Source organism: Agelaius phoeniceus, chromosome 5 (genome assembly GCF_051311805.1).
Source record: "Agelaius phoeniceus isolate bAgePho1 chromosome 5, bAgePho1.hap1, whole genome shotgun sequence".
Lineage (NCBI taxonomy): Eukaryota > Metazoa > Chordata > Aves > Passeriformes > Icteridae > Agelaius > Agelaius phoeniceus.
Window position 1 is genome coordinate 70,420,976 of NC_135269.1, and position 15,662 is coordinate 70,436,637.

General features: G+C 40.0%; 1 protein-coding gene across 5 annotated transcripts in view; it reads left to right on the plus strand.

Annotated features, from left to right (window-relative positions):
• MKLN1 (muskelin 1) overlaps positions 1 to 15,662 on the plus strand; it is a 102,629-nt gene that overhangs the window by 66,474 nt on the left and 20,493 nt on the right. For all 5 annotated transcript variants that reach the window (XM_054632357.2, XM_054632358.2, XM_054632359.2 and 2 more), the window contains 5 exons: positions 1,921 to 2,142; positions 3,578 to 3,707; positions 11,634 to 11,781; positions 12,756 to 12,870; positions 14,489 to 14,628. In XM_054632357.2, coding sequence (XP_054488332.2) covers positions 1,921 to 2,142; positions 3,578 to 3,707; positions 11,634 to 11,781; positions 12,756 to 12,870; positions 14,489 to 14,628 — 755 coding nt within the window. The remainder of the gene's footprint in view (positions 1 to 1,920; positions 2,143 to 3,577; positions 3,708 to 11,633; positions 11,782 to 12,755; positions 12,871 to 14,488; positions 14,629 to 15,662) is intronic.

Genomic DNA, 15,662 nt, shown 5'->3' on the forward strand with positions numbered 1-15,662 from the left:
AAGATGGAGTCCTCCTCATCGTTTCTCCCTGCCATGGGGCTCATCCTGTTTCAATGCCCTCATCCTCCTGCTGCAAGTTCCCAGTGTTTAAAAGCCAGTTTTGACTGTAGTCTCTGTGATTTTGAGGTGCTGTAGCAGGTAACAGAGCAGGGATGAAGAGGGTGTGATCTGCACTCAATTAAATCCTAATAGCAGTGGTGCTCAACGCCACTGGCTGCTGGTGCTCTAATCAAACCGAGTCAGAAGAATCATAAAAACCTTTGCAAACAAATGCATTTTATTAAGACACGTTTTATTAAAGCCCAAAGCACAGTTCATCTGGTTTTAATCAGTCTCCTTGAGCTGGGTTTGCAGATATGCCTTGCCTGGAGGGCCTTGGGGAGCAACTTTTAAAGCTGTGTATGGTACCTTTGGAAGAATACTCTAAGCAAGCTGCTGGACTAAGGCCAGCACAGGAGCAGGATCCTTTCCAAATTGGTTACCTTTAAAAATTGTAGAATGTGCTTTCTTTGTAGAGCTTAAAACACCTTAGAGGAATGGCTACTAATCCTTTAAAAAGTCACATCTGTCCACGTGTTCAAATTAAAAACTTCTTTACTTATGTTGTGTTCAGTGGCTTTTGTCTACTTGAAAAAGGTATTTTGTTCTCAATTGATTTTTTTTTTTTTTTTTTTAATGAAGCATCGCCAAGAAACAGCACATCAGGACTCATTTTTAAAGCAGCCCAAGATCAGCTTTTATTGGTACTGGCTGTTTTGTAACCAAAGCTGTTGTTTGCCAGCACAATGTGCCTTTCTGCTGACACCGAAAATTAAAGATACGCCATGTCTGCAGAACAAAAGCCAATCAGTCTTTCTGTTCTATTAATAACCAGTGCCAGTCTCCCAGGTGTTGGGGAAGAGGCACAAGGAAATTGTCAGCTGGCAAGGCTACTCTGGGTACCTTGCTTGCCTCTTGAAATGATTCCTTTTTTCCCTGTTCTGTCTCTCAGGGAAGAAGGGCCTCACTGACTTCTGTCAGTCTGCAGCTCTCCCTCTTCTCTCCCTCAGCACCTACTGCAATAGCAGTTTTTATTTAACCTTCAGAAATGTGCTGCACTAGAAGTGTTTTGTGTAGGCTTTGCTGAGTAGCATCTCTGTCTTACTGTAATCTTGTCTGTTTGTTGGTTTGCTTTTTTTTTTTTCCCCTCTGGTATTTTGTAACCCTCTGCTTTGCACTTTGTCTGAAAACATCACCTGGAGTCAGGGGGTTTGGTTTGATTTGTGCTGCAGTGCTTCTCATGTGTGCCATAACCTCAGTTAAAGTTTGGAGATTAAACAAGTTTCTGCTGCAGTCCCAGGAGGAATCTTTGGCTGGGTTAAGCCCCCACTTTGTGTTCCAGTAATGGGGGTAACAGTAAGTGTGTGCTGGGGATGGAATCTCAGTAACAAATCACAGACTAATTTTTGCATCAGTTGATGGGTGGGCAGTGAATTAGAAGCGATTTTGAATTTCTTCCTTGCACAACCATTGCCAAAGGTGATACTCTGTTAACTCTGGCTATAGGAATGTAGCTTGAAAAGATTCCCATGGATCTTTTCTGTGGAATCTGTGGGAAAGAACCTTGTGAATCCTTGTGAAAGACTCTCAAGTACTTTTCCCTGAAATCAGCAGTTTTTTTAGGTGATGAAGGGTACATTAATTTTTTTCTTTTCCCCATTGAATGGCATATAGAAACTAGACTTGTGTTTTAAATTTCTTTTATGAGATTAGACCTGACAACCATGAAGATGTCTGTCCTTTTCTGTTTGTTGAAGGCTCAGATGTGCAGAGCACTGTCTTAGTTTAGTAGGCATTGCTTGCAGGAGAGGGGTGTTTAATATTAGATCTCAAAAGTGTTCAGCTCTTACCTGCTTAAAACGGCTTCCCTGCTTCTTGCAGATGTGCATGGATTCTGAAAAACACATGATCTACACCTTTGGGGGCCGAATCCTGACCTGCAATGGCAGTGTGGACGACAGCAGAGCCAGTGAGCCCCAGTTCAGTGGCTTGTTTGCTTTTGATTGCCAGTGCCAGACATGGAAACTTCTGAGGGAGGATTCCTGCAACGCCGGACCCGAGGATATCCAGTCCCGGATAGGACACTGCATGCTGTTCCATTCTGTAAGTATCCACACCCTGCTTTGATTCATGAGGTCTGACTTTAAGGAGAACATCTGGTTTTGGTTTTTCTTGCAAATTTTGAGCTCTTTAATCTCCCGAGTGATGTGTTGTCTCAGTTAATCCAATGTTTGCTGACATTCTGATACTGCTTTGCTAAGTGCAGGAGGTGCTAATTCAAGTTTCAGAGCTTTCATGACTCCAACTGAATAAAATTTCAAGTAAAAATCAAGGTGAATTTTAAAGAGTTGATTTTAATATAATAATATTAATGGGACTTAATGGGTGTGCATTGAGTTGCACAGGCCTCAGAGCCTTTGATGGAGGAGCATCCAGCTGCTCTTTGTAGTCCTGAGCAGCTGCAAACAGCTGTAAACAGCTGGAATTCTGGACACTTCATCCAGAGCCTCCTGGAGAAGCAGAAGGATGGGGGAAAGGTGTATCTAAGCATTTTACTCCATGTTGGGTATTAAAAACCACCTTCCATTGCCTTTCCAGATGTGTTCATCAACCACATGTCCATTTAAGAGAAGAGAACTAAAGAGAATTTAAATTAATGTTGTGGCATTTAAATATTTACTGATACCATCAACTCAAACCTCACCAATCTGAAGGAATTGCTGATTTTACTTCTCTTGCCCTTTCAAGTGAGAGATCAGAATTTCTACAGTGAATACTGGGCTTTCTGAGCTTTTAATTTTATTTTTGTTTTGAATGGTTCTTTAAAATCTGGTGGAAAAACATATTGCCCCACAAATTCCTGCACAAGGACTTGAGGATCTTTCAAATAGTTGTCTGTGGTAAATATAAGAATACTGGTTTCTGTAAGCACAGGTCATGGAAGTTTAAGTCCTTTTCTGTTTTCTCAACCATTTGAAAGAAAAATAATCTGCCTCTTATGGACTTTCCACTTGGCAGACTTGAAAGAAGCAATAAACCTGTTATTCTTGGCTTGCTCCTTGCCATTTGCCTGTACTGAATTTAGTAATGTGCTGGTACTTGGATGGTTTCTCCTACAGTCTATCTTTTGTTCCTGTTGTGTTTTTAACAGTGATTTTATGATGGACTTTAGAGACAGGGCCTGGTAATTCTTTAATAATAAACTTGAAAGATGAGCTGCTGCTTTAATGTGCTGAAGTTAAAGCTAGATGAGGCAGGGGCTGCATCAGTTACCTGAGCACAATGATGTTAAACTTAGAAGAGACATCTCTGTTCCTCTTTGATTCATTAATGGCTGCCCCTGGATGTGCCAGGCCAGGTTGGATGGGACTTGGAGCAGCCTGGAATAGTGGAAGCAGATTGGAACTGGATGGGCTTTAATGTCCCTTCCAACCCAAACCACTTATGATTCTGTGATAAATATCACTGCTAACGATCACAGTTGACCAACATACTGTCTTGAACTCGTAAAGATTTTTTTTTTCCCTCCCTTTTCCAGAAAAATCGCTGTTTATATGTGTTTGGTGGCCAGAGATCAAAGACTTACTTGAACGACTTCTTCAGTTATGATGTGGACAGCGACCACGTGGACATTATCTCAGATGGCACAAAGAAAGATTCAGGGATGGGTAAGAGGATAACAACATAATATTTCCCTTGGTACAAATGAGAAATATACTGTGAAGGATGAAATATTGTAAAAGGAGAAATATAGAGGTGAAAGGCCAGGTTCAACCTGTGGGATCACGTTGGCATCCTTAACTAACCCTCCATACCCAGGTGAACTCCACTATCCAGGTTAAACTTCTGCCAGCTCTTCTGTTCTTTCTGTCATTTGACACTCTCCATCTTGAGCACAATACAAATAATTGATGCATGAAACCACACAGCACCTCAAAAGGAAAAAAAAAAACCCCAGCAAAATAAGAACAAACACCTCTTCTGGAAACTCTTAACAGAGACTAAAAAGATTGGAAAAAAATCTTTAAGCCTGGAAAGGAGAAAGTAAATTGTTATTTTTCTGGTTTTCACTAAGTGTAAATTGCCATAAGATAAAGATAGTCTGCAGAAAGGCAGGTAGGGTGCTCAGAGGCAGAGAATTGGAGTAGAGGGACAGAAGTTATTTTCACCAGAAAGATGAGACCAGGCTGTTGTCCTGTTATATTTATAATAATTACCAGAAAAGAGTGAAAAAAAGGAAGAGGAGGGAGCAAGACTTCAGTTCTGTGTGATTCATAGCACTGGAGCTACATATCCTGTGTGTAGTTCTGTATGACAGAAGTCTTTAAAAACACCCAGAAGGCCTGTAACATAACCATGAAGAACTGATTTCATGCCTTTTCTCCTCAAATGACAGAGAAAAATGTTCCTTTCTTCCCGAAACGCCTTTCTGCATGTATAAGCACATCATTTGCCTGTTACAAATACCCTGATCTTCATCCTGCCAGTCAGAATTTGAAATTTGAGTTGCACTGTGTACCACTATGGGACAGAAGTTAGGAGTATTTCTCATGTTTTGTTTGTTCAGTCCCAGCCTTCTCTTCTTCCAGTTACTAAAAACCCCAGGAAGGTAATTCATCTTCAATTTAAGCTGCCCTCCTTCTTTTGACCAGGATTAACTTTTAACAAGTTATTTTGCTGAAATTCTGAAGTCATTTATAGGTGGTGACGAGTTATTGTTTGCTCATTAATTTAGTTATGCCAATAAGGGAGAAAGGTACCCAAGCTGTAATTCTCTGGAATCATTTATTTACTCAAGTGCTTCCAAGAAAGCACCAGCTCCTATTGTTGACAGTCTCCTTTATTCAGGTGCACATTGCCTGATGCTGCTCTGTACACACCCACGCTCCCTTTGTTGTCCTTAGAGCTTTTAAAGAATAGATTTTCTTTTCTCCAGGAAATTAGTAACATTCTGCCATTTTGATCTTTTCAAGCTACATGTCTTCATAGCTGGAAGCTTGAAAATATGTGGCTTTAAGCTGACACCTTTGTCTACTTCAGATTTAAAGATACTGAGTTTGTCAGGACGCTGAGCTCTGCTTTTCATACATGAACTTCAGTGTTTAGTAAAGTAAATGAGAAATTTACTAAATTTTTAGCCCTTCTCCCCATTCCCACAGGCCCTGAAGTCATGAATAGAAGATTTTGTATTTTTTTTAATAAGAAAATGACTCACTGGAAATAATTCACAAGTAGATTTTTTTGGTTTACTGTTCTCCTGTGTGTGGAAAGTAAACAAAGAGATTTGAATGTTTCCATTGCTTTTGAAAGAAAACACTGAGATAATTTGCATTTTAACAGGAAGAGAACAAAATGCTTATTACATTCAGACAGCAAATGTTGACAGCACTATTTTCACCCCAAAAAAGCAAGTCTTTATTGTGCTCTTGTTAGGTAGTGATACACCATTTTGATCTGTCTGAACAAAGTGATTGCCTGCCTGGGTGAAGTTTTAAGCTGCTCAGTGTGATGAGTCAAGTTGAGGATGCCTGACCTAGATGTTCCTATAAAGTCCCATGATTACATTTTGTTCCTGGCTCGCATGTGGCATTCAGTTCTATTCTTAGTTGAGCTATTTTGATTTTTACCCTTTCTAAAAGAACTTAACTGAATTGTGCATTTGTTTAAATATCTTGTGGAGTAGGGATATTTTTTTAAAAAGTAGTGAAAGAGATAATAAGGATTATCAGTAACACAGAGTTGTTGCAATGCTATGAAACCATGGTAATGATATGTTGGTTTTGCTATTTCATCTTCTGAGATATTTGTGCTGTTCAGCGTTTCTTTGATTTTGTTTGTGCCTCTGATGTTGATCCTGTGGCCAGCTTCTTGGATGGCTAATGTGTTTGGGAGTGATGGGTGATAAGTATCACTTAAATTTTCTTAATTTGAAGTAAAAGACATAATTCTAACAAATTTAGACATGCACCTGTGGTGATGTCTTGTATGTGAAGGAAGACAACAGAGGTGCAAATTAGAGGTGTTTTAGTACCATTGAATAGAGTTTGTGTTTGGAGGAGAGACATAAATGTTTATGTTGATGGACACACTTTTAGAGCAGTTTTATATTTTAATTGCTTTAAAAAGCACATAAACAACACTCAAGCAACATAACCCCCCCCCAGCAAACAAAAATTGTGTATATCTGAAGCATACAGGTGGTCTGGAGATGCCACCAGTCCCAGGTGTCCCTAAGGGCTGGACTGGGAGCTTTCCTGAGTCCCTTAATCCCATGACTAATTGTGGACAGTCATTTCAGCTCTGAGGGAGCTCATGGTAACATTTGTGGTTGAGGTTTCTGTGATAATCCCCTCTGGCCCTGACTCAGGTGGTGTGTCAGAGCTCCCTGCTCAGAGGGAGAATTCCTTCTGCAAGAGGATGTGCAGAGCATCTTCTATCCCTTGGCATCAAATAACTTCCAAAGTCAAATGTGAGCAAGCCTTAAAAGTTCTTGTGGCTCATTGTAGTGGTGGAGTGGTTCTTAAGGGCAGCCTACAGATTTTAAAGCTAAGCTCAGTTTTTAAGCTACCAGGGAAGCTCCCAGGACTCTTGTTGGGCAGGTGCTCATTTCATGTACACAACTGTGCACCTGATGGATGGGGAATTTCATGGTTAAGTACCACGGACAGAGGCGACACAGCCCAGCCCAGGAAAGAAGGCAAAGTCAGAAAAACATGAATCAAAATAGATAGTACAGCTGGCTCAGCATGGCTGGGGTCCAGCTCAGACAGGCAGCCTCAGTGTGTGATTTTCATCACCTCTTAGTGACACCTGGCACGTTGTGCCTGTGTTCAGGTAAGGTTTGTGGCCAGCACATCCCTTGCCATGGAAGCATTTTGTTTTGTGAGGGACCTTATGTGCTTTTTATCTTGTGAGGTGCTTCTCAGAACTAATCCCCAAATCCTTTCCTCTACCTGTGAAGATGAGGAGGGGCAGAGGCAGTCACCAGATCCTAGAGATGCCTTGCAGAGCTGCCATAGCTCAGAATTCCATTCAGATTTACTGCCTGATTGTTTTTTTCCAAAATCTCAGAGACAACCAAGCATTGGACATTGGATTGTTGCTTTGTCAACATGACAACCAAACTGTTCAGATGGTCTCCTTAGCTGCTCCTTGGCAGACTGCCAGATGCAGTCTCATCAGGAAAAATCCAAGAGGATAATCATTATCTTGCTGTGTCAACAGCTGGCCCGGTGCTATCACTCACCACGACTTGCTCCATTAAAGTCTGGGGGAGGTCCTGCTTCCACTTTATAGGAACTACAAGGAGTGGCTTGGAATAATTTGCACCTACCACTTTTTAAAAATTAATCCACTGGGAGGTGCCATGTTCTGGTGAGCTGCAGTATCCATGTGATGAAGTTTTCTCCCAGTTTTGTAATCATGAGGCAGCACAAGGAGGGAGGATACTTGTGAATTGCTTGCAGTGGGACTGGCAGTCACATGTTCTGAGGGTTTCATAATTCAGGTGGCACTAAAACCCTGTCACTGAACTTGCTTCCCTTATTTATCCTTCATGAATCCTTCAGGCATGGTCTGTAGACTATAAATTTATAGAATTGTTTTGCCATTGCTTTGTTTCAAAGCGTGTTGAAAAATTTGCCGTAGTATCCCCTCGAATGTAAGAGATGAGATTTTATTTCCAAAATGCTGTCCAGTACTATGAGAACCACATCTGTGTAACCATAAACTTGACTTTAGGTTACCCAGAGAAGCTGTGGCTACACCTGGATCCCTGGAAATGTCCAAGGCCAGGTTGGATGGGAGTTGGAGCAACTTGGAGTAGTGGAAGGTGTCCCTGCCGTGGCAGGGGGTGGCACTGGATAATCTTTAAGGTCCCTTCCAACCCAAACCACCCTAGAATTCCATGTATTTAAACTTCCTGCTTCGCAAGCTCTGTCTCTGTGTTAAAGTTGTTTTCTTGCTTCGATACTGGCAGCAGCCAAGGTTATGCTTGAACAACTGTAGCTGTTTGCATACACAAGCCAAAAATTATTCAGCTGGCTGAAATGATCACTGTGATCCCATAAACTCCTGTAAGCAGGGACTGTGGCAGTGGGAACCTGGCTGTTCCATGATGAGGTGTCACTTTCAGAGAAAAGCTTTTCTCGTGTGTTGTGTTTAAATGGAAATGACACTGTACAGAGCTGCACAGCATCTCCTCGGAGCTTGCTCAGGAATTATTGCTTGCTTATGGAACTGGCTGCAAACTCCAGGCCTGTGTGGCTGAATATTGTTTTTTAAGTATTGAGGCCACAAGCTTTTAATTTTTACTGTGTAAAAATGAATGAAAATACTGAGTTCCTGGGCAAGGATTCAGACCTCTTATTTTCAGGTAGTTACTGCCTTTCTACCATAGGCTGGTTAATGAGATTAGGGGGAAGAAAACAGTCAGTAGCACAGGAAAAGCATTCACCATCTTCTAGACTTTTTAGGATTGTGTGGTGCTCAGTGATTTCTCTCTACATCTTTTCCTCTTCAATAAGTGATGCATTGTCATAGGAGCCAAGTTAATACCACATAGCCACAGGCCAGTGTTAAAACACCCAGGGCTAAGTCCTCAGTCACTGCTTTGTCCCTGGAGCTGGCTGCCCACGCTGACCCAGGAGGTGCCCTGAAAGGTGTGGAATTGGTGGGGATTTGCACCAAAGCTGATCTTACATCTCTGTGAAGAAGCTCAAGTGAGGGAACTTGCATGGAGCCTTTCTTATCACTTCATTCACCCCTTGGATCTAATACATTGCAGATAACAGATCTGGAAGTGCTCTGCTTCTCACCCCTTGTTACTTAACTTTTTTCTCCCAAGTCCTAAAATTTTAAAAAGATATGTCCTAAGCAATCAATTATTGTCACTGTTACAGACCCATGTTTACAGGTTCAGTTTTGTTGCCCATGCTCAATTAGATTTCTTTCCCAGTGTACATTTTGTTACCTAAATGTCACAAGTATTTTTCCGATGTTTCCAGACCGTGTCCTTCTCTAATACTCCAACCATTCTCGTTTGGATTCTGTCCAACATTTCCTGCCAGTCTGCTGCACTTGCAGATGATGAACCTCTCTTACCCCCTAGTGGAAGTATTTCAGTCCTGAGTTTTTTATGGAGCCCTTTTGCTCTGGCAAGGATCAGACTTGCTTGGAAAACATCTTTTTGACGTTTCTGTTGGGTTTAAAGCATCACAGCTTTTCCTGCCCACTGTGTAGTATCTTGTCTTACTGTCTATTTATTTTCAGGGACTTGTTTATCAAATTTGTGTTATGGGGTTTTCATAATGACTCTGCATCCAACTTTCTCATTTTGTCCTCCTCTGCAAAAGACCAGATGTCAACTTTTTCTTGCCTAAGGCACTACTTACATACAGTTTCTACCCAGTTGCTTAGATAGGTCGCAGAGTTTATGTAAGTTACTCCTTGTCTCTGGCCCTTAGTAAATGTGGGGATTTATATTTCTGATACTTTTCTAGGCATTCTGCATTTCAAACAGTCACAAGAAGAGATTGATTTACAGCTGAGGGAAGCCTGAAATTACTTGACTTGAATCTTGGTTTGATTGCAGTTGCTGCAGATGAATTCTATTCTTAATATCAAGAGGAAAAAACCACCAGCGCTGAACTTTGGCAGCTTTTCCCTCCTTCATTATTTAAATAATAATTTCAGCTTCGGGAAATCGAGCATAAACGAGATACAAAATTATTTTATTTAACAACATTTCAGGAGGAGGGATGGGACTTCCACAGACAAGTTTCAGATGCTTTGAGTATCAGTGGTAAGAGAGCAGCTATGTTCCTCATGATTATAATAATTTTCATTTCAATGAGGTATTAGTGCTCTGAAGATTTGCACAGGGTTTTTTTTTTTTTTTTTTGTAATATTCCCAGCTTGGTCTCAAATGTTCAAAGCAGCAGATAGGGTTGCAAAGACATTTTCCATGTGCATTAGCATTGCTGATCAAATTTAGGTGGCTCTCCTGCCAGAAATGTCTCAAGCAGGCCTTGAATTTAATCCTTTTGGGTCAGCAACTTAGTCCCTGACTATGCAAGCAAACATATTGCACGATACTTCTCAAAAATTAGCAATTTTTAGTCTATAGTCATCTTTCTGTTCTGTTTCATTATGGGATGACTTTCACAGTCCTCATTTGCCTTATTTAAAAGCTAAGTTCTTTGTGGTTTGCAGATAAAACAAGGTGTGCAGTCATTGTTGTGTCAGTATTATTCTCTTATTTTTTTCTCTTTTCTACCACCCATTTTGCTTATAAACTGGATTCATTTTCCTTTAAAACATTGTGGCAAAATTGGAGACCAAAGTAGACAGGTTTATGCTGATGAGGGCTCCAAAGCCTCTTCTTCCTGTAAAATCATAAGGAAGGATTTTGTCAAAGGAAGTCTGAGAATTAGTTACCCAAATATATTCCAGTTTCTATTTAAATTTACATGAGAATTAAGCATTTAATTTTTTTTTAAAGAAATGCTTAGGTTTTATGGTATTGCTAAATTCTTCAGTAGGGACTAAAATTGTAGAGAACCAAATTCTACTCAGAATTTTTTAATTCCTTTATTGCTTTCCTGGCCTAACAAATGAAAAGAGTGAAGCATGAGAATGAAACCAGTTACAGGATGGGTTTCCAAAATACCATTTTGTGTATTCCCCAACGGCAATATTAAATATTTTATTAACATAGGGCTCCTTTTCTAGGCTGTGGGGGCAGTTCAGTTAATTGCAGGGAAGAATTTGCAAAATACAAGACTTCTGAGAATTTTTCATGCCAAAATCTTGACCGAAGGCCAGGAACCTTTACCAGCCTTTGTAAACTGACCCAGAAAGAGAAAGGAGACAAACAGGATCTGTAAACAAAGATCACGTGCCCCTCACAAATACATTTTGGAAGGATGGTTGCCTAGGGAAACAGGAAATGGGGAATTACACAACAAACAAAAAGGACTGCCAAACAAATTTGCTGACCTTTTTTTTCGGGGAATTATGGTGAAAACTATTGGAATCCGTAGGATTTCACCATATTTCTAAATCTGAAGGTGGGACAGAGAAATAGTTTGGTAATTACGCCACAACTCTTTAGAAGATACAAAAAGTTTCTTTGATATCTTTGTCCTGCAGGGTTGTGAGCTATAGAATTGAGAGGTCATCTTGAATTTTTTGGAGTTTCCCAGCTTTTGCAATTAAGCTTTCTGGAATCAATGCTTCCTTTTACAGATGAGATAATAACAAAACCACTCCATTCATATTTGTAAGGGTCATCTGGTCATTCAGCTCTATATTAGGCAGCTAATCCTCATTTCTGAGCTGGTCATCTCCCAAATGGCTCTGTCCATATCTTTTCCTAGGAAACAGCAGCTCTCAGAATGGTTTGTTTTTTTCTTCCAAGAGTCAGAGATGGGAAGAGAAGAATTTTCATTGGACTTGGCTTTAATAGGGAAGAAGTTGGCCTCTGCATGGTGATTGCTGAATTGCAGGGGGAAGGAAACTCATTTGTCTCATGTTTGGATCCCTCCTGCATCCTCTGCTGTTTCCAGCATATAACTTTTATTTTCTTTTCTCAGTTCCAATGACAGGTTTCACTCAAAGGGCCACCATTGATCCTGAACTGAATGAAATCCACGTCTTGTCAGGACTCAGTAAGGACAAGGAGAAACGGGAAGAGAACGTGAGGAATTCCTTCTGGATTTATGACATTGTGAGGAACAGCTGGTAAGTCCTAACTTCTGACTTCCACACTGACTTTATTTAGAAAGCAATCCTGTCTCCATAAGGCAGCTCTGTAACCTCTATTAACCATGGAATTGTTGAAAGTTGTGAAAGACAGCTGAGTTCCCTTTAGGCACCTCTTTTTCCCATTGTCTTTAGAAGTAATAATGGCAATAATCCAAATGAGAGAGGGAAATCATGTGAACATCTTTATTGAAGCCAGGTGGAGGGGATGAGGGAAGTGAGCAGTTAAAAAAGGCTTTTCCTGCAGGAAGGGTTCAAGGCCAGGATTCAGGTCCAGTGCAGCAAATTCAGTCCAATGTAAGTTGTTAATAGTAGTGTACATGGCTCTAGTTCTTAGAAACTGAGGAAACTGGTGCAAGTGAATGGTGATGGAGAAGTCTCTGTGCCAAAAGGGATATTCTGAGAAAATATCTCCTGGTTTTGTAGCTCGTTGCCACTGTTCCTTTCCAGAACTGGCAGAGATTTTATGTTCAAGGCCTCTTCTAAAGTGGGGTCAATCACTTCCAAGGTGTGAGTATTGTTTTTAAAAGTGAATTCTCAGTTATAATTTAAGTCTGCTTAGAAATCACTGAGTGAAATACTACCTCTACTACAATATGTAGTCTAAAGCTCTACTGGGTCCAAGATGTTTTCTTCCATAATAAAAAAATACTTCATGCTGACAGTTCTGTAGGCAGATAATGTAACATCTGAAGAGCTCCCCAAAGCTTATGACAAATAATTTTCTAGAATTTTTTCCTGTTTGACTTGTGCTTGAGGACTGTTTTCAGCCAGATGACCTCTGATTGCTGGCTGGCTTCTTTGTAGAGCTATGGGATGGGATAATAGAGGACAACATTAAGAGAAGTAGGAAAATCTTTGGTGTTTTACATCATTTGTACCTTCCAGCCTTTCAGCAACTTTTCTGCTTCCTGTAGGTACAACTAATAATTCCTTACTACTTTGAATTTCAGGTCTTGTGTCTATAAGAATGACCAAGCAGCAAAAGAGAATCCAGGTAAAAGCCTTCAGGAAGAGGAGCCCTGCCCAAGGTTTGCCCATCAGCTGGTGTATGATGAGTTGCACAAGGTAAAAAGTGATTTTAATTTTTTTTTTAAGTCTTTTTGCTCTGAAAATGTAGCTATTTCCTTAAAGATGGTACAATAAATATCCTTTTTGAATGTTTGGATTAATATGGTGAATAACTCTCACTTCCCATATTTTGAAATATGGTGCTAAACTACTTTTAATGTTAATATGAAGTAAACATGAGATCTGTTCTCACACTTCAGAACACACAAAGCTTCATTCATTATTCTTAGGGATTTAATCTCACCTTTTGGTGAATAAATGAGAACAGATAGTTACAAAAATTTCTAGGAAAAGATATGTTTGAATGAACTAATCACAGTTAAGAATCCTCTGAATCAGAGGTGCCTGACTTTGCCCTGCATGTCAGAAGGAACTGTCATTCTTTAGCACTGTCAGCCTCCAATGGACACATTCATACTTAAATAGACTTAAAGTTTGGTTTAGTGTATATAACAGCTCAGTAAACTTAAAGCTTTGTACATATTAACCAGTAAAGCACAAACCCACAGATTAGGTTCATAAACTCATGAATTTAAATTACTGTGACACGTTTACTGGTCCTTTCATGGATTTTTCTAAAAATTCTCCCTAGTCTGAAACAGTCTGAGTTAAAGAAAAACATATTTTAGTCTTGCATTCTGTGGGATGTTAATCAAATTTGGGAAACCCAGCTAGCCCAAAACTTAAGGGATTTAAAGGAGGAATGGGTGCAGATTCTGTATGGGGAAATGGCATTGCTTGTTGTCTTCACTGCAATGATACATCTAAATAAGTAAATACTGTTCTACTTTTACTTCTAAGTGTAAGGCACCATGAGAGAGTAGTATTTTCTGAGTTACTCTGAAGGTTGCTAAATCATCACAGTTGCCCAGCTTTATCTGAGGAGCTGTTTGATGTGCTTGTTTTGAAGAGTCTTATTTTTAGAAACCTCTGTTCCAATGACCTTTCTAAACTCCTCTGATATAAATAAGGAGAGCCTTCAGCAGTGGGATGCAGAATACATTGTTTTGAGTGATTATTTTTAAAGCCATGGGGAAAGGTAGGCTCTTGGACTTGTTAAACTTCAGTATTTGAAGGTCCTTTGTAGCATGTTTAATATCAACACTTCTGAGTCTGAAATTACCACACGATGGGAAGAAAAATGTAGCAAAGAAATAAACAGTTCTTTTGTGACACTTCCACTCCTCTGGAAGTTTGCCTTTCTCTAGGTCTACATTGTGCTGGACTGGGCTTGCTCTCACTTTACTTTGGATGTCTGCAGGACTTCCAACTCACTTTGTCAGTGCTTAAGGATTTATCATGCTCATAGGCTTTTCCTAAAGAAAGAGTTTGCATGAATTTTGGATGTTCATTTATAAATATCTTAGGTATCTGCTAAAGGGATGTTCTAACAGTACAACTCTTTTATTATCTTAAAATGTAAATTGTTTAGGAGAACTTTCTTCATCTCTAAAGGGACAAAGAGAGGCTGATAGTAAGATGGAGCAACTTGTCTAAAAGGCAGAGTTTATCCCACCAGAATAAACCTCTGCAAAGCTGCTGACATAGTAAATTGTCTTTGTTCAGTAGATTTACACAAACAATCAATTTTTTGATCTGCCTCTCATTTCCTTAGGTTCATTACTTATTTGGAGGGAATCCTGGTAAATCCTGCTCTCCAAAGATGAGATTAGATGACTTCTGGTCTCTGAAGCTCTGTCGACCTTCAAAGGAATATCTGCTAAGACACTGCAAATACCTCATCAGAAAGCACAGGTATAGAAACAAAGGTGGTTTGCAATTTCCTTTTCCAGGTATCTGTTTTTTTTTTCAAGTTGCTAAGACTCAAATCTTTCATAAACCATTTTGTGAAATGTCATTTTGTTGGTTATATGAAACTAGATGATCTTCAAGGTCCCTTCTAAACCTTCTGCACATTTCTTGATTATTCTTTTAAATTATTTTAATAAAAAGCAGTGGGTCGGTGCTAAACTACAAAATTAACTTGATTCATTTTGCCCATGCTATTCTAAAAGTAGAAAAATCTGGTTATTGTGTGGGGAGTCATGGGGAATTTTTAGATTCCCTTTTCACTGTGCTGCTCATCAACATGTGTTTTGGTGCTGTCACCTCCCAAGGAAATGGAGTATGTTTTGGAAACACTGTGCTTGGAGATAGTAACAGCCTGCAAGGATGCTAATGAAGTCTGGGGGCTGGATGCCTTTGCACATCTGAGACTCAACCATGGTGAGGTCATCAGAGTTTCTCATTCAGAAACTCCTGAAAGAGCTCACTTAGGCAGAATTCAGCTACACTGCAGTGCTTCTTGCACTCTGGATGCTTCAGAGCTGCCTTATATTTGCTATTAAGGGCAACAGCTTTTCCAAATCAAGCTTATGGTGTTGCCTTAGTCAAGAAATTGCAGCAGTGAGAGAGCCTTTCAGGACCCAGCAAATCATCTGAAAGCAGTAAATAGCTCTCCCTGCATTCTGGGGGAGAATACTTTGTTATCAGGCTCTGCCAAGAGTTAGAAGGTCAGGTTAAAATACCTGATGGTATTTTATTTCTGAGGCAGCAAGCAAATTGCTGTACTCAACTCACAGCTGCTGTGGCTGGGTGAGACACTGAGATTAGCCACACAGTAGATGTGAATACCTACAAGAATGAATAAAGGCCTTGCCCAGTTATCTGGGAGGCTTATTAAACCCAGATGTGATGGTATGGCAATGCAGCTGTGCAGGGACAGCTCTGAATTATTTGTTTCTACTTGTTTAAATTGCACTTGAAGGAAATGCTGCTGTGTGTTACCT